Source organism: Epinephelus lanceolatus, chromosome 22 (genome assembly GCF_041903045.1).
Source record: "Epinephelus lanceolatus isolate andai-2023 chromosome 22, ASM4190304v1, whole genome shotgun sequence".
Classification (NCBI taxonomy): Eukaryota; Metazoa; Chordata; class Actinopteri; order Perciformes; family Serranidae; genus Epinephelus; species Epinephelus lanceolatus.
Genome location: NC_135755.1, coordinates 36,462,747 through 36,484,267, shown reverse-complemented (window position 1 = coordinate 36,484,267; position 21,521 = coordinate 36,462,747). Strand labels below are relative to the sequence as shown.

Below are 21,521 nucleotides of genomic sequence, written 5' to 3'. Positions count from 1 at the left end.
CAATAAAGAACTCTCAGCTGGCTGACATGCTGATGCAACTGTAGGTAACTATCAACCAAAATAATTTAACTTTCATAATAAAACCAGCAGAGGGGGCACTTAAACTACTTTGAAATAAAGAAAGAGACTGCAGCTGACAGAAATCACATGACCAGATTGTTTATGACCCAGCCCTTCCATGGTTGGAGCAATCCTTTGTTTGACAAACCTCAGATTAAACATGATGCAATGCACGATTGGATAAAAGAAGAAAAAATAACCCTGATGGGATGGATGAAGGAGAGGGGAGAGGATCTCATTAAAGTGAGATGTGGAGAGCAATAGTCGAAGCAATTTAAGGAAAATGACTATCATGACCATGCTCGCATGGATGGGGTGTTACCCTCGCATGACAACAACTTTTCTTAATTTGGTTTCTATAGCAACAGCTACACCCTTCATCCCCAGAGAGGAACCAGGAGAGAGACATCAGGGGTGGGAGAGAGAAGAGCCGCTCAACCCTGACTAACACACTCCACCAGGAAGTGCTTTGTCTCCCCCTTAGTGTATGAATACATTAAAGGACTAATCTGTCCTGTCCTGGATGTAACGTGAAGATGTTGCCTGTGCAGCTCCACAGTGATGACGATAAATCACTTGACTGTGTTCAGAAGGCTTTTCAGTCTCATCAATCATTCACCATAAGTGGGTCAGACAGACAGAGACCTGTACATACAGTAACACTGTATCCTCTTTGTCTGAGGGCACCATGGGATCAGCACTTATAGCACCTACAGCTTATTCCTTCATCTGTACATCCTGTACTACAAATAGCTGTTACTGCATATTTGTTCCATGCTGGTAAGATATTAAGATGTATCCTGAGGTGGAAATGAGCATTAGCTGCATTCATTTCAGCAGATTTTGTTGTAGAAATTGTTTGTATTTATAATGCACATAACCAATTCTAACCCCTACTCTTATCTGTTACAGTACATACTGTAATGTCTATCCATTACTGCTGTGGTAACCAGATTTTCCACAGCAATAAATGACATTTCAGCTTGGGAGGTATTAAAACACCACACCAAGAAGCAGACCAAAAAGAAAATGACCAAAATGCATGCTTTTTAAAGAGGATTAGCAGTTATTGACATCTGATGGCTAGCAGTTCCCTATTAGATTACCAACTAAAGGGTCACTGCATTTGGAATGGTGCTCATATTCTTCTTGAAACCATAATTTGTTTCTGTGGTTAAAGAAAGATTATATGTAACATTTGAGAGGAGAACACATTATTTTCACTCATTCTCACAAATGAAAGGTTGGATTCATGGGCAATAAACATAGCCCCGCTCAGCATACATACTTAAGACAGGGAGGAACAGCTTGCATGGCTCTGTTCGAAGTGAGGAAATATTCCCAGCATGCAGTTCCCCCTCAAACCAAAGACTGTTGTTAGTAAATTTCTGTTTGTGCGCTTATTAAACAAAATACAACATGAGTCAGGGAGCTTTAAAGGTGTTGCTAGCATCAAATAATGGATGTAGTAACCGTGACGTCACCCATTGGTTAATGGAATCCCAATTTGAACAGACCCTCTGGAACGCTGCTCAGCCTTGCAGTCAAGTTTTCCTAGTGGCCACTCGCAGTATTGCTGCAAAAAAAAAACCCATTAATGTATATGAATTAATGAACGGTTAAGTTAATCACACATTCTCTCCACCTGGCGCTCTGCTGCTCCGTCTCCCCAGGCTCTGGATAACTAATCCGAATTTACGAACAGTCCATTTTGTTCTGGAGTGCGCTCTGGCAATCGGAATGAGTATTTCTGAATGCACCACACGCCTCATCTTCCTCCATTGTCGAAGAAAACCCAACAGAACTTGCTAGTTAGTGCTAGCTAATATCTAAGTAGTTATGCCTCTAGCTAAGCCCTGCCCACCAAAAACGTCATACTGTTAACTAACAGTCAAAGGGTCTATAAACCACCGGAATCAAAGAGACACCTGTAAAACTGTTGGCAGGACACCTCAAACAACAAGGTCAATTATGACTCTTTCTATTATGATTTTTTCATCCCTGGTGGTTAAACATTTGGAAAACTTTTCTTGAACAGAGAAAAGCGATTTAAAAATCTGTGACGTCATCACAATGTAAAGTCTATGAGAGGAGTGGGAACTTGTGGGCGGGGTCAGCAGGAAAAACACTACTGCACATATTCAGTGGGCAGCATACCGGGAAGGTAAACCCAGAGACTATAAACTTTTTTTGGTGTATGCACAAGGCAAAAAATTTTATTGAAATGAATAGGCGCCATCTTGGGATCTGTTATCTAGCTATTATTATAACTCTATGGATTTGAAGCCTCAAGTCCAGCTGCGCGTTCATGTACGTTCATGTGAAACCCTTACAATCGTAGCATTGGTTAATGTCCAGAGCTTGAGTTATTAGCGGCTCTGTCCCAGCAATGGGTCAGGCGTTACAGTTGTGTTAGGTGAGTAGCCCGGCAGCCCAGCTAACATTTGCAATTAGCATTGTAAAATGTAGCCTGGCGGGTGGCAGCCTGGTGGGCAGCCTGGCGGGCTGTGTTTAGCTATTTTCCTGCCTACTTCAATGATGATGGTACCTGTAATAAATGTAATATATTTGCTGAGATGGAGGCGAGGCTCAGTGACTAGAAGAGCTGTAAGTTACTCCAGTAGCCGTAGTAGCTCTAGTGCTAACTCCAGGAGCTAATGGCGAGCCTGCCAGGCTCACGGAGAAGAGTAGGGACGTTAGCGTGGCAGCCGACTAGTGCTAACACTAACAGGAAAGAAAATAGCTAAACACAGCAGAGACTGAGAGTGAGTGAAAAACATCGCTAACTGCTAAACTAAGCCATACTGAGTTGGCTGTTTAGGTTTTATTTCCTCGCCCCTGTGGCGAGTGAATCTGCCTATAGTGAAACCGGGGCTAACCAGTGCTTCCTCCTCAGGCTCTACTTCACTCAGCTGCCAGCACAGCCAGTTAGCCTCTGCTAGCCTCCCAGCTAGCGGGGGCTAACCGGTGCTTCCTCCTCAGGCTCCACTTCACTCAGCTGCCAGCACAGCCAGTTAGCCTCTGCTAGCTTCCCAGCTAACGTTAGCCCCGGCTCTCTGTTTGGATCCAACCGGAGCACCGAGCCCTGGTTTGTTATTCAGGTTAATGTGGGAAGAAGGAGCGGGTATATCGGGCAGCTGAGTGAAGTGGAGCCTGTAGAAGAAACACCGGGACCGTCTGGATGTAATAGTCCATGGAGATGCTGCGGTCCTCGGCTGCACAGATGAGGCGAGTGGGGTGGGGGGTGGACAGCAGAGGTAGAGGGAGGAGTGGCTCATGACACACTTTGTTTTGGTCTACAGGCAGTGCACAACAGCAAACCTAGTGGTGAAACAATTTCGCTTTTTGCCCCTTTAAGTATAACCAAAAGCTCAACAAGACTTTTTAGGCAACCAAGACATTACAATTAACTTTCATGAACTGAAAGTACACTGAAATAGCAACTGCTACAGCTACGCCTATACTGAATCTGGGGTTACGCCAGTCAGAGTCCTGCGCCAGGTCAGGTACCCAACAGGTAACCTGCAAAAAGCTGTGTTACAGATAAAAATAAGTATATAAATTCATGGATACAGACATGGGTAAAAATGAACTGCATGTGGGTGGGCAGCGGGTGAGAACAAAAATCTATTTTTATTTTTTAGAATAAGACAGATGAAAAGGATGTGCAGTATATGTAATATTTTGACACCTAAATCACTATTATCAAGCTGAAATTCCTTTTATTTTTAAAGTCGATCACACAAGTCCTTTGACCCTGTCATCACATTCATCACTGACATGGAGGACTCCAGCCATGAAACTTTACAGTCCAGGAGTAAGGTGGCAGCCTACATCGAGTTTAAGACACCCAAGGAGGATCCTTTTGAGATTTTATGGTGGTGAAAGGAGAATGATAAAATGTTTCCTAACCTGGCAGTGATTGAATGTTTTTGCCATCCCAGCATCAAGCGCAGCCAGTGAAAGAGACTTTTCGTCCGTTGGATTTGTAAATCAACAACAGAGACCCCAGCTTTAATGGAGCGACTGTAGCCTGTGTGTGTTTATTCACAGGTGTGGGTCAGGTTACGGGACTTTTATTAATGGGTGCGGGCGGGTGCAGCTTTGACTTAGACATATGGTTAACAGGTCAGTTCTGGTACTAAACTTTACGGGTATGGGCAGCTGCAGGCTTTCAAAAATGGACCCATGCAGGACTCTGATGTCAGTGTTAAGCTAAGTTATCTAACACTGTCATCGTCGTAATGACTTGTCAACATGCGGGAACCACCTGTCACTCAAAGCAGCCACACCCTAAATTATGCATAACTTTAAGCCTTAATAACATTTGGGGCGGCTGTGGCTCAGAGGTAGAGTGGGTTGTCCACCAACTGGAAGATCAGCAGTTTGATCCCCGGCTCCTCCAGTCTGCATGTTGAAGTATCCTTGATTAAGATATAGTGAACCCCAAATTGCTCCCAATGATGCTTCTGTTGGGATTCACAGGACCACAGATGATTTATCATTTGGTAAAATCATCATTGGGCATTTAAAGGCTTTTTCCTCTGCATGCTCTATGTCTTCAAACAAAGAGAGCTAGGTGACACCCATCTCCACAGGTGATCACCTCACACCTCAATGAGACACAAGTCTCACAACTTGATTGGACAGGACTTTTACAGTGACATGTGACTCTGATGTCACAGGCATCTGTACAAGGTCTGCTCCCTCCAAGCCTTTTCTCTCTCTTGCTCTGGAATTTCAACAGCTCACACCTCTTGGGCCTGGAACAGCACAGAGGCCCAGACCCCTGCTCCATAGCCCCAAACCACTAAACGGAGGGCAATGGATCATAGACTCTCTTGCAAACACAAGGTTTGCAACTAGCTTTCCAGCAACAAGGAACTAAGTGAGTTAGCACCCAGCGTCTAACTCTGCTAAACCCTGAGCGACCAGCTTCCTCGGAGTTTCACCTTTGGAACAAAGGACCCAACAAAGACTGCATCTGGAACCATCTTCCCAGCCTTCTTCTGCCGGCTAACAAAGCAGTACACCACCAAGTGACTCTTTCTCCCATCCATTCAAGGATCTGTAATGTAACAACTGGGCATAGCTTATCACAGCTTTACAGGCTAAGCAAGACTGTTTAACTTGTTGTAGGTGATTTGATGCTGTTCATTGAGTTATTGTTGTGATAGTTTGCAGTCAGGTCATTGATTAGTTGGCTTCGCCAAAGCTAAGTGTCTAGTTTGCTAATACTGTTCACAAACAGATTCTTGCACCCAACTAAACAATCTCTGCACTAATCCAGACCATTTGCAACACAAATCACATTCACATAGACTCATTAACAAACAGGCTTTCAACAGAGCTACACCCAAACAGGCATCTCAAAGTTCCCGCTTCTTTTCCTTTGTCTTTGTCCTGACCACACGGTCAGATAAACACCTCCCCGACCGGAAGCCAGCCTTGATTCGGCCATTTTGGTAGTTCTCTGTTGTCAGCCATTTTGTTTTGTAGGCCAAACAGCTCTTTGATCACCACACCCGCCTTTGTCTTTCTTTCTACACACACACAACATACACACACCAAGCTTGTATATAGTTAGTTAGAATTTGTGTGTTTTGGTTTGCTTTGCTAGTTTGTGAATAAATATAATTCTTTGGAATCATACCTACTGTATGTTTAATGTTCACAGTGAATGAATAGTCAACCTCTGCTGCATCAAGAACTCCGAAATCCTTCAGGCGTTACTGTTAATTTTGGTTGTTGTCATTAATTTAATTATTAATCAAACTCCAAATTAATAGTTTAGCGTATCATTTTTTCCTTTTATGGGAATGGTGCCCCACGATGTGATTTAATGTTAATTAAGTCACATTATTTAACATGATTATTAATTATTATTAATAATTATTAATTATTTCCGATAGCCAATTAAATCCCAACATATTTGGTGCCCCTTGGTGAGACCTAATATGTTGATCCCAACATATTTGGTGCCTCCGTGTGAAGCCTAATGTGTTGACCCCAACATTTTTGGTGCCTCTGTGTGAAGCTTCAAATGTTGACCCCAACACTTCCATTGGTGTGTGAGTGTGTTAAAAACTGAGTGGCAGGTGCCACCCTGTATGGTAGCCTCGTCCACCAGTGTATGGATGTGTGTGTGAATGGGTGACAGTGACTTGTAGTGCATTCTCGGAACCCATCGGCTGTATTTGGCGTCTGATCTCCAGCAGACGGTGATACAGCTTCTGGGGGCAGACCCCTGATTTTTTGGCATTCCGGTTTGATTTGGGCGGAGGAGGCGAATTTCCATTTCCTTCCATTTATATGTAAGTAAATATGCTGAACCATTGCGATGGATTCAGAGTTTGCAGTGACGTCAATTATGTTCCGCCTCGTTAGTTCACTGCACGGACCGTTTAACCTGGCAACAACTGCAGCCGGCTCAAACATGATTGATCAATATCACGCGGACTACAAACAGCCTACAACCGGAAACCAGGGCTCTTCCGCTCTTCTTCTGGAGGCAAGAGCTCCGGGGTTTGCCTACAGACTCTACATTCACTGATTGTAGAGTCTGTATATAGAGACTACTTGTAGTGTAAAAAGAGCTTTGAGTGATTGGATGACTAGAAAGGCACTATACAAATGCAGGTCCATTACCATTACCAGTAAATGGGTGAATTACATAAAAAAAAATTCACCACTGTACAGGTGTCATGGAGGGGGAAATTAACTATAGAGACCTAAACTATTTTTTGTACCAGGCTGTAAACATGTTCATTTCTGCTACACAGTTAGACATTTTGACATGCCTCAAGTGGCCAATAGTGGAACTGCAGTTTTGACACTTCCATGTTGGTTTCATTTTACAGCTCCAGAAGTTGCCGCATGATTGGTAGTCATATTTTTTCGTTTAACTTTAGACAGAGCCAGACTAGCTGTTTTTCATCTCTATGTTAAACTAGGCTAATCATGTCCTGACTCCTTAAGACTGATATGGATTTTCTCATTCAGTGTATTCCCCTCATGGCTGGGAGTCAGGACCACCTTTGATCCTTTTGACCATATCTCCTCAACCCACCTTGGTGGCCAGTGAGTGTGAAGCTCCGGCCTCCAGCAGGACAGAGGCTGTCTCCACCTGACCCTCCCTGGCTGAGATGTGGAGGGGGGTGTAGCCGTTGGTTGTGGCAGCATCAGGATGGGCCATGTGTTGCAGTAGCAGTTGCACAATCTCTGTTTTTCCCAGACGGGATGCAATGTGGAGGGGAGTCTGGTCCTCCTGAAGACAACACAGTAGACTAAGAATGAACACACATACTTTGCATGGTGGAAAAACACTTAGGTACAAAGTGTTCTCTTGTGTGCCATCATACATAACAGCAGTCTCACCCTTGCCCTGGCATCCACCATGGCGCCATTCCTCAACAGACATCTGACCACCTCCACCTGACCTGCCCTGGCTGCCATGTGTAACGCTGTCTCTCCACGCTGTGCACACAACACATGGCAACACATGGGTCAGCGCAGTCAATACACAAAATATTCCACTGAAATGTGCACATATTTCAGTTGAAATAGTTAGCTGAGTACTCACTATGCTATTTTCAGACACTTTTCTCATTTAAAAATAAATACATTGCAAATGACTTTCCCTGTTTGTGTGATTGGCTTGCTTCCCATCACTCACAATATTGCTGACATCGGGCGAGGCTCCGTTCTGCAGCAGCAGCAGGACAATGTTCAGGTGACCCATGAAGGCTGCTACGTGGATGGGAGTCAAACCAGACTGAACACAGAAACAGAAGCAAAAGAGAAACAACAGGATACCATGTCAGTCATGTTGGATGTGTATTTGTTTCTCAAAGAGAGCTCATGAAATTTGTGCTAATATGCTAAACAGTAGTATTAGAGCAGGTATAGGCTGGAATTTCTCAACTGTGGGATCAATTAGGGTGTATCTTATTACATGATACTGGTACATTCTCTATCTGCTCTAATGTAACCTTCTGTGCTGTTTAGTTATTATGAAAACAGCAAAGATGGAAATATCTTTGATCAGATTAGACAATTAATAATTAGCCTAACCATAATATTTTCATCTATTTCCCATTAATCACATTAATCTTATTATTGTGCCAACTATCATGCTATTAATAAAACAGCTCCATATATTCTGTTATTTGAAACAGGCTGTACAACAGTTGATTGATTTCTCCTTCACTTTTACTGTGACATCAGCCTCACCTAAACGTAACTGCACAAGAGCACAAGCACTGGGTTTTCAACTGCAGTACCATTGTCAAGTAATAGGGGTGGGGGTAAAAAATCGATACAGCATAGTATCCCGATATTTTGCGTAGCGATATTGTTTCAATAAAGGGATACCAAATATCAATCTTTGATCATATACATGATTAATTTTTGCAAATACACATTTTATCACAACTTTTGGTACTAGAATAATAAAATCAATTGCTTTTTCGGCCCACTAGATGGTGCTGATGTTTTTTTTTCACAATGAGGTCATCAGCATTTGACAGGAAGTTCATCAAAACAAAGATGGAGGCACCAGAGACAGATCCCAGAAATGTGCCGTTGGCGATTTAATCAAACATCTGGACTTATTTTGGATTTTTTAACACAGATGGAAAGGAGGACTTGGATATGATACGTGATTTGCAAGCAGTGTCTGAGAATATGAGAATAACGTACTCTGCGAATACTACGAACATGAGGGCTCACCTCACACTCCACCATCCAGAGATAGCGTTAGCCGCTGAAGGCCAAGCTATCGCTAAACCCACTGTGGCAAAAAAAAAAAACAACCAACAGTGGATGCACTTAGCATGACAAAATTACCATCTTCATCTGAGAGAGCTAAGAAAATAACACAGTCCATCATCTACTTAATATGCAAAGATCTGTGTCCATACAGCGCTGTTGAAAACCAAGGCTTTTGTTATGCTAAAAACACAGGAACCCAGGTATGTGACTTTTTTTCACTGACAGCCGTGTCTGCTTTGCATCACATTTTGCTGCAATAACAATTATTGAAGTCAGATGAACAGACTGAAAACTTTATCTTTTGAGATAAAACTGATGTTGACAAAGTTTTCTTTTGGAGAAATACTTTACAGCTGTAAGAAAAGGTAATATATCCCAATATATCATAACTTAAAGGGCTCTAGTTTCCCGGCGCAGCACAGGGGGTGCAGGGTGGCGAACCCCGCACAGAGCTAGTTTTGAGCAGCGCAACCCGAGGCGCGCTCAGTTTGGTAGTTTGGCAGACCGAGGTGCGCTGAGATGGGTGTGGCGGCACAGCAGGGGGAGGTGTCAACAGATCCAGCTTGGCGCAGTGACAGTTTCGTGCCAAAAGGCTTCACCGAAGGTGCGCTAAAAGCTCGCCATCTGAAACCAGGTCTACTGTCAGCGCAGCCGGTGTCAGCCGAAGTTTGGCTGACCGGCGGACAGTGCGCACACGTCACCAAAACCTCACAGGCAGGTTTCCAGAATATCAGGCACATTAACAATGCAATAAATACCCACAAAAACCACTATTCAATGCAACTATCTGCAATCAGCACATAAATCTATCTCTGTATCGACTGTCCCGTCACATCTGATGTCAGATCAAAAGGGATTGGCACCGTTTGGCACGTTTGGCACGCGTAATGGGAACCCAACCTGATTTGATTAACACAGCCTGCAAACTAATGAGTTCACATCCCTCTCAGCCAACCACAATAAGCCACAGCATAAGATAGGGAGTATATATTCAGCATCTGTCATCTTAGAAAAGTCAAAAGAAAAGAAACAGAGTGAGACTGTGAGAGAAAAAGAGAGAGCGCGCGTGCGCGCACGAGAGAAACACAACATTGATTTACAATTGTGGTGACCTCCTCCCAGGCTACCTTTGCATCATCAGCCCGTGGAGGTCTGCTCGCAGTTCCGTATATTCGGACACTGCGAGCAGACCTCCCGGACCAAAACATAAGTTTCCTCCTGGGAGGAGTTTGGCCATCTGACGCTGCTGCTCTCTTCTGCAATGGCGAATTGAGTAAACTCTCATTACACCTTCGCGCGGCGCATTTAAGGGCGAGGAGAGGGGCTCATTTGATTGGTGTGATGTGTAAAACCCACTCCATGCCTTCTCTCTTCCCCCTTTCCGACTTGCGCCGGTCGGAGGGACGGAGGTGGGAAAGAGGAGTAGCTGCGCCAGGCGCACGGTGTGCCAAACTTACAAAATCCGCCTGGCCACACCCAGTTGGCGAAGCGCCCGGTCTGCGAAACTAGAGCCCAAAGACCTGTATTGTATGTTCACTTATTAAAGAAAACAAGCTGAACTTTGAACTGACTGAATTGAAAGAGAAATTAACTACCTCATCCACAATTAAAGGCCAAATTAGTGAATTATATGATACGTTAATTAACGGTGGCCAAGCAGTTTTCCCCGCCCTATAAAAGAGCTGGGAGACAGATCTGGCGATGAGATTAGATTAAAACGCTTGCCAAAACATCTGTGATAGAATATTCTTTCCAGTAGTAATAAGATTAAAGAAACTAATTTTAAATTTATTCATAAATTCTATCTTACTCCTATAAAAGTGCATAAAAATTTCCAAAGAAAACTCACCAAATTGCCCAAGATGCAAAACTCAAGAAGGAACATTCTTGCATATGTTCTGGCAATGTGACAAACTGAAGAATTTTTGGAACATGATTCATTCATTTACAAAATAATTTTTAAAACAAGAATTTGAGTTATGCCCATGTGTTTATTTATTAAACGACATAACTAACAGTCATTTAGAATCAAAGAAATGTAGACTGTTGATCATCATCACATATTTTGCTAAGAAATACTTCTCTTATGGAAAAATGAACTGTCACCAACATTTAGTATGTTTTTAGATCACATAGCTCAATTTCTCCCTTTAGAAAAAATAACACTTGGAAAACACATCGGGCTACTTATTCCATGACCTTTGGTATCCACTATATACTCAATTAGAAAAACATGATTCATAAGTACATCTAATTTGTCACTGTGCATGTATTTATATTCATTATTATTATTATTATCATTATTATTATTATTATTTTATTATCTTTTCTTGTGTGTGTGTGTGCTGTCATTTGTCTGTTTTTGATTTATGCTTTGTTTTTTTTTTTTTTTTTTGTTTTTTTTTCTCTGTGTGTGCATATGGGAGGATGAGAGACTGGGGTAGGCATGGGCCATATTTGTACACATAAAAATGTTCAGGAGATCGAATGAAACCAATGTACATCTGCTAATGAAATATTTACGAGATCCAATGAAAATAAAAAATAATTTAAACCCAATATATCGTAATACACTCAGCATATCGCAATAAAATCATACCATGACCTACGTATCATGATAATATGGTATTGTGGGTCCTCTGGTGATTCCCACCTCTTTCAAATATGTTCTAAACTATCCAGCTGCAGCTATGGGAGTTAAAAGACATAACACATTCGTCTGCTTACAAGTCAAAGCTTGAACTCATTAACAGTGAAACTGACCTTACAGCTACAGTTGGTAACTTTTATGAAACTAACTCTTTGTCATATTTGTTGAGAATCTCACTATATTTAAACAGTATTACATAAGAGATATATTCTGTAAAAAAATCATGTTTCTCCTCTTCCTCCTTTTGCCTGTGATGGCATTTGCTAGAATGTACCGTGGGTAATGGAGCCTGCAAGGTAAAGCCAGATACATGTTACCAACTAGACCTGGACCCATCTGGTAGCCCCAACAGGTTCAGAGAAACATGTGTGCTGATCTCAGTTTCACTCAGGTGCATGCTGTACCTCTGTAATGGCCTGGATAGAGGCTCCATATTTGACCAGCAACTCCATCACTTTCACTCGGTTCTTCTTACAGGCTATGTGCAGCGGAGTGAAGCCATTCTGTTGGAGAAACATGGCACACACACTTACAGCGAACAATGAAACCACATGATATTAGTCATCAGAGACATCTCAGTCTTTAAACAGTACATATGGCTTGACTAAATTGTCCTTGCGACTTGTATCTTATGACTGGTTTCCACAGGACAATTGTTTAAGTTGGTGTCATACCAGTGCCCTGGCATTGGGGTTGGCCCTCTTGTCCAGCAGCAATTTGGTGACTCTGTAGTGACCGCAGTGAGCTGCCACATGCAACGCTGTCAAGTAGTCCAACGTGACATCATCAACAGGAGCCTTGTGCTGCAGAAGGTGTTTGACACATTCAACATGGTCACCTTGTGCCGCCATGTGAAGAGGAGACAGCCCGTTCTAAAATGTGAGAGAAAGGTAATTTAGTTTGATGGAGATAAGTGGTAGAAGGGGTTTTTGATAAATGACTGTGTGGCTATGTACTATAGATATAAAACTGCTTCTTGCGTCATTGTTGTGGGTGAACACGAAACCATGATGACTAACAAAGCCCTCTGATAAAAGTAAAAACTGTTACAAAGTGCTAGTTAGCGACTAAAAGGTGAAAAGCAGCTAATAGGAAATATGTTTCTCAGGAGTTGGTGGAGATGAAAACAGAGCTTAAATGAGAGGGAATACTGGCCAACATTTTAGAGATATTACCCGTTTAAGACCTCTTCCTACCTGGATGTGATGAGAATGAGTGAGCAAGCAAACATCAGGTTGTTTCTGTGTTTCCCAATGAAGATGTCCTAATCTGCTTCATGCGTTAGCAAACAGGCAAAGTGACATGTCGCTTGTTTGAAAAAAGCTCGCCCTGGCTCCATTTCGCTGAAGCTTCGCACACCTCCAACCTATTTTCAGAGCAACAGCAAGCTGTTGCTTAGGCTCACCAAAGGCTCGGTAGGCTCCCTGGAAGTTGTTTGTAGTGTATCTGGACAATTTTTCATGCTCCATTCACCAGACTTTGCCCGCTCGCTATGTTGGGAAGAGGTGTCAGGCTATCATATGTCAAATGTATCTGTAATGTTACAATGAGATTGATAGATTTAAAGTTTTTCTGTTTGTTAGTTTTTCTGTTAAAATGGAGCACTTTATACTTAAAATGCTGCCTTACCCAAAATCAGATGAGAACACTGATGAAATATAGCCTAACTAACTTGTAGGACATCGACCAGAAGCAAGTGAACTAAGAGCAACAGAGCTATGCTAACCACTAAGTGCAAAGAGTGCAAAAAGTGCAGACCTCCCATGGACTACAAAGTTGTCTATTTTACATGTTGTCTCCTGCTAGCTTACTTGATACTAATCAGTACATCCAGGAGTCACTCAGAATTTGTTCACATCCAACAGGAACCTTACTACTGTACAGTACATGAACAGGATACTACTGTGGGTCAAGCTGGAATTACCGCCGTACGGTTGTATGCCTTAGTGAACCAGTCAAGTTGCATTTATATTTTAAATACATGTCTGTAAAAACATAGATGCTTCACACTCATCAGTTCAGTATCTGGCCAAATGTCTTCCCTTCTGGTCCTGAGTTATGACAGTGAGTAATGGCCAGAAAAGTGTTTTTGTAGAACATTATGATGTCATGTAGAAGTTGATCTTTGACCTTTTGGATATAAAATGTCATCACTTCATAATTATATCCTGTTAGACATTTGTGTGTAGTTTTGTTATATTTTTTTCTGAATCATTTAAAAATCAAGCATGGATTCTTGAGCCATGGCCAAAAACATGTTTTGTGAGGTCACAGTGATGTTGACCTTTGACCACCAAACTCTAATTAGTTCATTCTTGCGCTCAAGTGGAAGTTTGTGCCAAATATGAGGAAACTCCCTCAGCGCCTTCTTGAGATATTGCGTTCATGAGAATGAGACGGATGCATGATATCAGTGGCCTTGTTTGACCTTCAAAACTGAATCGGTTTATCGTTAAGTCCAAGTGAATGGTTGTGTCAGATCTAAAGAAATTCCCTCAATTGTATTTATCGATAAAGCCAGAAGAAACTGATCAATTAACTAATCTTCAAAAATGCCTTAAAGACATAAAAACCTGGATGAGCACCAATTCCCTTATGTTAAATTCAGACAAAACTGAAGTTATTGTTCTTGGCCCTAAACAACTCAGAGAGTCTTTATCTGATGACATAGTTTCTCTGGATGGCATTGCTCTGGCCTCTAGCACTACCGTAAGAAACCTCGGAGTAATATTTGACCAAGATCTGTCTTTTAATTCCCATTTAAAACAAACCTCATGGACTGCAGTTTTTTTTTTTCATCTGCGTGATATTGCGAAAATTAGGCCTATCCTGACCCGAAAAGATGCAGAAAAATCAGTCCACGCTTTTGTTGCCTCTAGGCTTGATTACTGTAACTCCCTATTATCAGGTAGCTCGAATAAGTCTTAAAAACTCTCCAGCTAATTCAGAACGCAGCAGCACGTGTACTAACAGGAACTAAGAAACAAGATCATATTTCTCCTGTTTTAGCTTCTCTGCACTGGCTCCCTGTAAAATTCAGAATTGAATTTAAAATCCTACTGTTAACTTACAAAGCTTTAAATGGTCAGGTCCCGTCATATCTTAGAGAGCTCATAGTGCCATATTAGCCCCCGAGAACACTGCACTCTGAGAATGCAGGGTTATTTGTGGTCCCTAAAGTCTCCAAACGTTCATCAGGAGCCAGAGCCTTCAGCTATCAGGCTCCTCTCCTGTGGAATCATCTTCCTGTCTGGGAGGCAAACACCGTCTCTACATTTAAGACTCAACTTAAGACTTTCCTTTTTGATAAAGCTTATAGTTAGGGCTGGCTCAGGCTTGCCTTGTACCAGCCCCTAGTTAGGCTGACTTAGGCAGTCTGCCGGGGGACCTTCTATAATACACTGAGCACCTTCTCTCCTTCTCTCTCTCGCTCTCTCTCTCTCTCCTTTGCTAACACTCATGTCCTGTTACTGCATCTCGCTAACTCGGCTGTACTGCATGTCACTAACTCGGCTTCTTCTCCGAAGCCTTTGTGCTCCACTGTCTCACAGGTTAACTTCGCAGCGGTGCCTGGATAGTGTGATGTGTGTGGTTGTGCTGCTGCCGTGGTCCTGCCAGATGCCTCCTGCTGCTGTTATCATTAGTCATACTTCTACTGTTATTATACACATATGATTATTGTCACATATGTATACTATCAGATATTAAGATATACTTTCAACATATTGTACCACAATAGCCGTAATTATTATTATTATAATATTATTACTTTAACTAATGTTGTTGTAAGCTACTGTCATTATCGTCTGTCCTGCATCTCTCTCTGTCTCTGTCTCTGTCTCTCTTTCTGTCTTATTGTGTCATACAGATTACTGTTTATCATGTTGATCTGTCCTGTACGACATCTATTGCATATCTGTCCGTCCTGGAAGAGGGATCCCTCCTCAGTTGCTCTTCCTGAAGTTTCTACTGTTTTTTTCCCCCATTAAAGGGTTTTTTTGGGGAGTTTTTCCTTATCCGCTGCGAGGGTCCAAAGGACAGAGGGATGTCGTATGCTGTAAAACCCTCTGAGGCAAATTGTGATTTGTGATATTGGGCTTTATAAATTGATTGATTGATTGATTGATTGATTGAAGGTGTTCTTGGGATATCGCATTCATGAGAATGCAATGGACAGGGTCACAGTGACCTTGACCCTTGACAATCAAATTCTAATCATTCTTGAGTCCAATTTGACATTTGTGCCAAATTTGAGGAAACTCCCCCTAGGCTTTTTTGAGATACTGCGTTTCAGAAAATGATGACAGACGCAAGGTCACAGTGACCCTTGACCTTCAAATTTTTTATTTTTTTTAATTTTTTTTTAAAGATTATTTTTTGTGGACTTTTGCCTTTAATGGACAGGACAGTGTGTGAAATGGGGAGACAGAGAGAGAGAGCGGGGACTGACACGCAGCAAAGGGTCGCAGGCCGGACTCGATCCCGCGACCGCTGCAGTGAGGCAATGCCTCTGTACATGGGGTGCCGGCACTATCCACTACGCTACCGACGCCCCGACCTTCAAATCTAATCCGTTTATTTTTAAGTCCAAGTAGATGTTTGTCTCAAATCTAAAGACTCCTTCAATGTGTTCTTGGGATATTGCATTCACGAGAATGAGACAGACAGGGACACAGTGACCTTGACACTTGAACACCAAATTCTGATCAGTTCATGCTTTATGAAACGTAGCCGTTTGTTCCAAATTTTAAAAAAATTCCCTCAAGGTGCTCTTGAGATTTTGCGTTCATGAGAATGAGACAAATGCAAGGTCACATTGACCTTGGCCTTATCCACCATCAGCTCATTGTTGAGTCAAAGTGGACATCAGTACCAAATTTGACAAATTTCCCCCATGGTGCTCTTGAGATATTGTCATTACAAATGGGATGGACAACTCGTAAAAATGATGCCTCCAACCACAGCTATCGTCAGGCATAAAAAGAGCTCCAAAGTAAACTGCTTTTAATAGCAGTGTCGTATATGTACACCTTATTTGTACATCAGTTAAATAAACAAGAATCTATTTACTGAATATGTACAGTGGATATAAAATTGCCATCAATCCTCTCTTTTGACCAGAGTAAAATTACAAACAACTTTATTTCCCAAAATGTCAAACTTAAAATAGTTCTTGACTGAACCACTAATACAGTAGGTACAATCAACTGACTGCTGACTTAAGGCCCAAATATACTCGGGCATACTATAAGTGGAGCGGACTCCGCGAGGAATGTCCGCAGTCATTCGGGCTTCCATAGTCAAGCGCACTTCCGCGTTGTAGTTTCCTGTAAAAATGTCTGTAAAAAATCCCCGCGATGTGAAAAAGTCCGCGCGGTCGTAAAATCTGAGCTTTGCACGCACAGGGCTTGCGGACGTCTGCTTTGAGTCCGCGCGGACCTCCGTGGAGTCTGTTCCGCGTACGTTCTGCCCGAGTATGTTCGGGCCTTTACTCAACACCTACTACTTATCTCAATGAACCACCTTCCAAGATTCACATAACCGTATTAGATGGAGAAGCACATAAAAATGCATTTTCCTTTGCTGATTTTCTGAAAATTGGTTAAAATTTGCCCTACATTTGGGTGGAAACCAAACTATAGACTACTTTATATCTGTAACAAGCTGATGGGACAGAGTTTGAGAAAGTCATTGATTAACAACATAGCATGCTTCTGTCCCTTTTTCTGTGAAAGGCGAATGGACATGTGACCCACCTTGGTCCTGGCCAGCAAGGGTGCTCCTCTCTCCAGCAGCAACTCCACAGCTGTATCATGTCCACTCCGGGCTGCACAGTGCAGAGGAGTTAGACCATCCTACAGAACACACACACAGAAACACATTCATAGTCACTGAACACATACTGACATTGACGTGTCTGGAGGCTAAAGACGAATAGTGATTTCACTGTACTGATATCATTGCTTACATGCAGAAGTGCTTTTTTACTGAGCTAATCTGGTCAGTTGGGGTCAGTGGCTTAACCAGAAAAAACCCTCAACACAGCCTGGTTACTCCCAATACACAGGTGTAGCCAGCAACTAACACTGGCTGAATGTTGTTTGTATTGGCTGGATTCAAATACAGCTAATAACATGAGTGTCCTGCTAGCTGGCACACATAAACCAACATGAAGCAGAGGTCAGGATGTCCAGTGTTACACTCAATTTAATCCACTGACCCACTGAGCATTTAGCATTCACAGCTGCTGTCCGTAATGGAGATACTAATAATAAGCTGGTCATTTTCTGCCCCTGCAGATATGATAGCAGAAACATTTTACTTGGCAGTGTTTCATCAGTAGTGTGCTGCGGACCTGAGACAAGTTCTCTTTTTTATTAGACACCATAGTTGGGCTTGTCATGATACTCACCCTTGTTTTAGCATCAATCTGAGAGCCACGGTCCAGTAACAGGCCAACCATGTTAGTGTTGCCACGCTTAGATGCCACATGTAGAGGCGTAATCCCATTCTGCGAAGGTGAGAAAAAGGATATTTAATGAAATGTACTTTGTCTTAGTTAGACACATTAAAAATACTCAGATTTCTGATTATTCATGAAGAGGTTACTGAAATTGAATCCACACTTGTATTGTACTGTCATAGTAATTGATTTGACAGTGTTAATCATATATAAAAACAACACTTAAAAGTGACATCTCAAAATTAGTATTAAAACTAGAATTTCAGCTTTGCCTTTGTATGCCTCCGCAAACCACTCTAGTTGCTCTTACAATTTACAACCATGTCTGTGAAAACATGGATGCTTCACACACATCTTTCCCTCAGCAGCACAGAAGATCTATACAATTAGCACAATTTCAAGGCGGAGACCCAAGATTTGTGTCACCAATTCAATATCTGACCAAATGTCTCCCCTTTTGTTCCTGATTTATGACACTGAATAATGGCCAGAAAAGGGTTTTTGAAGAGCATTATGATGTTACAGTGAAGTTGACCTTTGATCTTTTGGATATAAAATGTCATCACTTTATCCTATTAGACATTTGTGTGAAATTGTGTCTAAATTAGTGTAAGCATTCTTGAGTTATGGCCAAAAACTTGTTTTATGAGGTCCCAGTGACCTTGACCCTTCACCACCAAATCTAGTCAGTTTATTCATTTGTATTGTAAAGTAGACATTTGTACCAAATTTGAGAAAAATCCCTCAAGGCCCTCTTAAGATACTGCATTCATGAGAATGAGATGGATGCAAAGTCACATTGACCTTGACCTTTGACTACTACATATTAAGTAGTTCATTGTTGAGTCCAAGTCGTTTGTCTTGAGGTGTCACTTTCACAAGTATGTGACAAACAAAGTCACAGTGACCTTGACTTTTGACCACCAAAATCGAATCAGTTTATCCTTGAGTCCAAGAAAACTTTTGAAGAAATTCCCTTAAGATGTTAAGATATTGTGTTACCAAGAATGGGATGAACAGATGGATGGACAGCTATACAGATGGATGGTCGGCAACCTGAAAACATAATGCCACTGGCCAAAGTGTGGACGCATAGTAAAAAAGCATAGTAATATACTTGAATCAGTTAGCAAAATTGAATTTCCAATTCTAATTTGTAATATTAAAAGCAAAGTATGAGTATTCCTTCAAACAATTAACAAACTAATCAGCTTATTCTCGTTAATATATTTTATTGTTCTAATCACATATATTTGCATTCAAATGTTATTCTGTGGTCTATGTTGAGGGCTCTTTAGCTGGTATACACTGAAAGGAAGTTTGCTTGTTTCCTTGGCATGCTGTTTGACACAATAAATATTATTGTTGAGCTAGAAATAAAACAGTTAAGTCTGAAACTGTGTCAAACTCCTGCCTCGCCTCCAGCAAACTGAACAGTGCACATTTTTATCTTTCATTTCTGGCCTTTCAGATATTTTTTTTTTATTCCTTTAATATCATCCAAAAAACGAGGCATATGTTTTATTTTTAGCCATTGGAGCAGCGTGGATAAAAACTTTTTTTTTTCACCTTGCACTCTCCTAAGCCTCATGAGATTGCTAGTGTGGCTAACAATGGTTACAGAGATTTGAAATCCTATGCAGTTAAAAGGTTTGGGAGAATGCACTCATCCTGTCTGTATGAAGCATACTATCCTCTGTATGCCTCGTTGTTAGTAACATTATGCTGAGTGATTGCAATGTTACTTACAATATTGGCTTCCCACCTATGTTAGCATTTTAGTAGCTAATTTTAGTTGCTAATCAGTTTTTAGTGTCCTCCAGTGAGCCCCAATAAACCGTTTCAAACTTAACAATATGCAGATTCTAAATGGGTCCTTTTGTATATTCTGTTGAAATGTTTTGCAGTGTATGTGAATGGCAACACTGACAGGAAGTAAACATGGACGTAAGCTGTTGCCTCATAATGCAGTTCTGGTGAAATGGTCTGTATGTTGTATATAACTGGCAGCATTTATGTATTTCCTTGTATTTTTCTGTTTTCAATGTGTCTCAGTATGTAACACTTACAATACTCAGCATATCACAATGTTTAAAAATGCAGTTATACTGTAATGTGACTTATGTATTGTGATTCAAGTATAGTGATAATATTGTATCCTGACTTAAGTACTGTGATAATATCATATTGTAACTCAAGTATTGTTATAGTATCATATCACAACTTATATAACATGATAATATTGCAAAAATATTGTAATGTAACTGAAGTATTGTGAGAATATTGTATCTTGGCTTAAGCACTGTGATAATATGGTTATATCATATCCTGACTGAGGTATTGTGATATCGTATTGTAACTCAAGTTCTGTTATCGTATCCTGACTTAAGTATTGTTTTAATATTGTAACATGACTCAAGTGTCATGATAACATCGTACCCGTACCATGACTCATGTATCATGATAATATCGTATCCTGACTTAAGAATCGTGTAAATATTGTATTGTGACTCAGGTATTGTGATAATATCACATCATGACTTAAGTATCGTAATAATGTTGTTTCAGGACTTTATTATCATGATAATATCATATCTTGACTTAAGTATCGTGATAACATTGTATCGTGAATTAAGTGCTATGCTAATATTGTATTGTGGGGCCTCTGGTGATTCCCACCCCTGGAGGTTAATAGCCAATAGCCCTGAGACTTAGCAGCCACCAGTATTGTTGTTTCAGTGGAGTTAAAGTGTCTTTCAGTGCACTCATTACACCAAAATAACAGAGCTAATTAGTGCTGAATCCTACCCTTGCTGTGAAGTCGACTGCTGCCCCTCGGTTCAGTAAGAGTGTTGCCACATTTACGTTGCCGTAGTGGGCAGCAATATGTAGGGGGGTGAATCCACTCTGAAAGACACACAGGAAAGAGACACACACATAGAAGGACAGAGGTCAGACATTAGCTTGTGCTTCATATACTTTAACCTTGTGTCTCCTGATTTTTAGACTTCCCAGCATGCAGCAGTCGCATGAAGCATCACAGGTGAACAAAAACTAAACTGAAAGCAAAGAAAATGGGAAAGTCACAGGGAAAAGTAAAAACCAATTCCTCTGGAAAATATTCAAGTCAGAATATGTAGCACCCATACACACTACCCCAAAACACACTCTGTCACTTCCATGCAGATTATCAAGTACAGAAATGAAAGTAAAAGAAAGGCCTTTGTATGGAGACAGATTTGTCTTGATATTGTTTATGTGAGCAGTTTGACAATCAGTGTGCATGTAAAATGTGTAATCTGTAATATAGATAAATAATATAAAACAACTTCCACAAATACAAAAAAGATTCGGAAACTCACAGAAAAAAACTTGCAAATATCGAACCGATGTGCAAATTCAGAAATACCAAAAATTAAACAAATAAATGCATAAAACATACACTAGTGTGCTTCAAATGCAAGTCTGCAAGCATAACATGGAGATTCACAAATAAAAACTGGATTCAAAAATATGTGTTTGAAAGTTGTAAATGTTGAAATGTGAAAGATATTCACAAATGTTTTCCATTTATTT

The 21,521-nt window shown here is 41.2% G+C and overlaps 1 protein-coding gene across 7 annotated transcripts in view; it reads right to left on the bottom strand.

Annotated features, from left to right (window-relative positions):
* The window catches only part of ank2b (ankyrin 2b, neuronal), a 423,224-nt gene that overhangs the window by 91,781 nt on the left and 309,922 nt on the right, over nucleotides 1-21,521 (bottom strand). For all 7 annotated transcript variants that reach the window (XM_078164851.1, XM_078164850.1, XM_078164848.1 and 4 more), the window contains 8 exons: nucleotides 20,754-20,852; nucleotides 17,895-17,993; nucleotides 17,239-17,337; nucleotides 12,157-12,354; nucleotides 11,887-11,985; nucleotides 7,736-7,834; nucleotides 7,438-7,536; nucleotides 7,130-7,327 (listed from right to left, as the gene is read on the bottom strand). In XM_078164851.1, coding sequence (XP_078020977.1) covers nucleotides 7,130-7,327; nucleotides 7,438-7,536; nucleotides 7,736-7,834; nucleotides 11,887-11,985; nucleotides 12,157-12,354; nucleotides 17,239-17,337; nucleotides 17,895-17,993; nucleotides 20,754-20,852 — 990 coding nt within the window. The remainder of the gene's footprint in view (nucleotides 1-7,129; nucleotides 7,328-7,437; nucleotides 7,537-7,735; nucleotides 7,835-11,886; nucleotides 11,986-12,156; nucleotides 12,355-17,238; nucleotides 17,338-17,894; nucleotides 17,994-20,753; nucleotides 20,853-21,521) is intronic.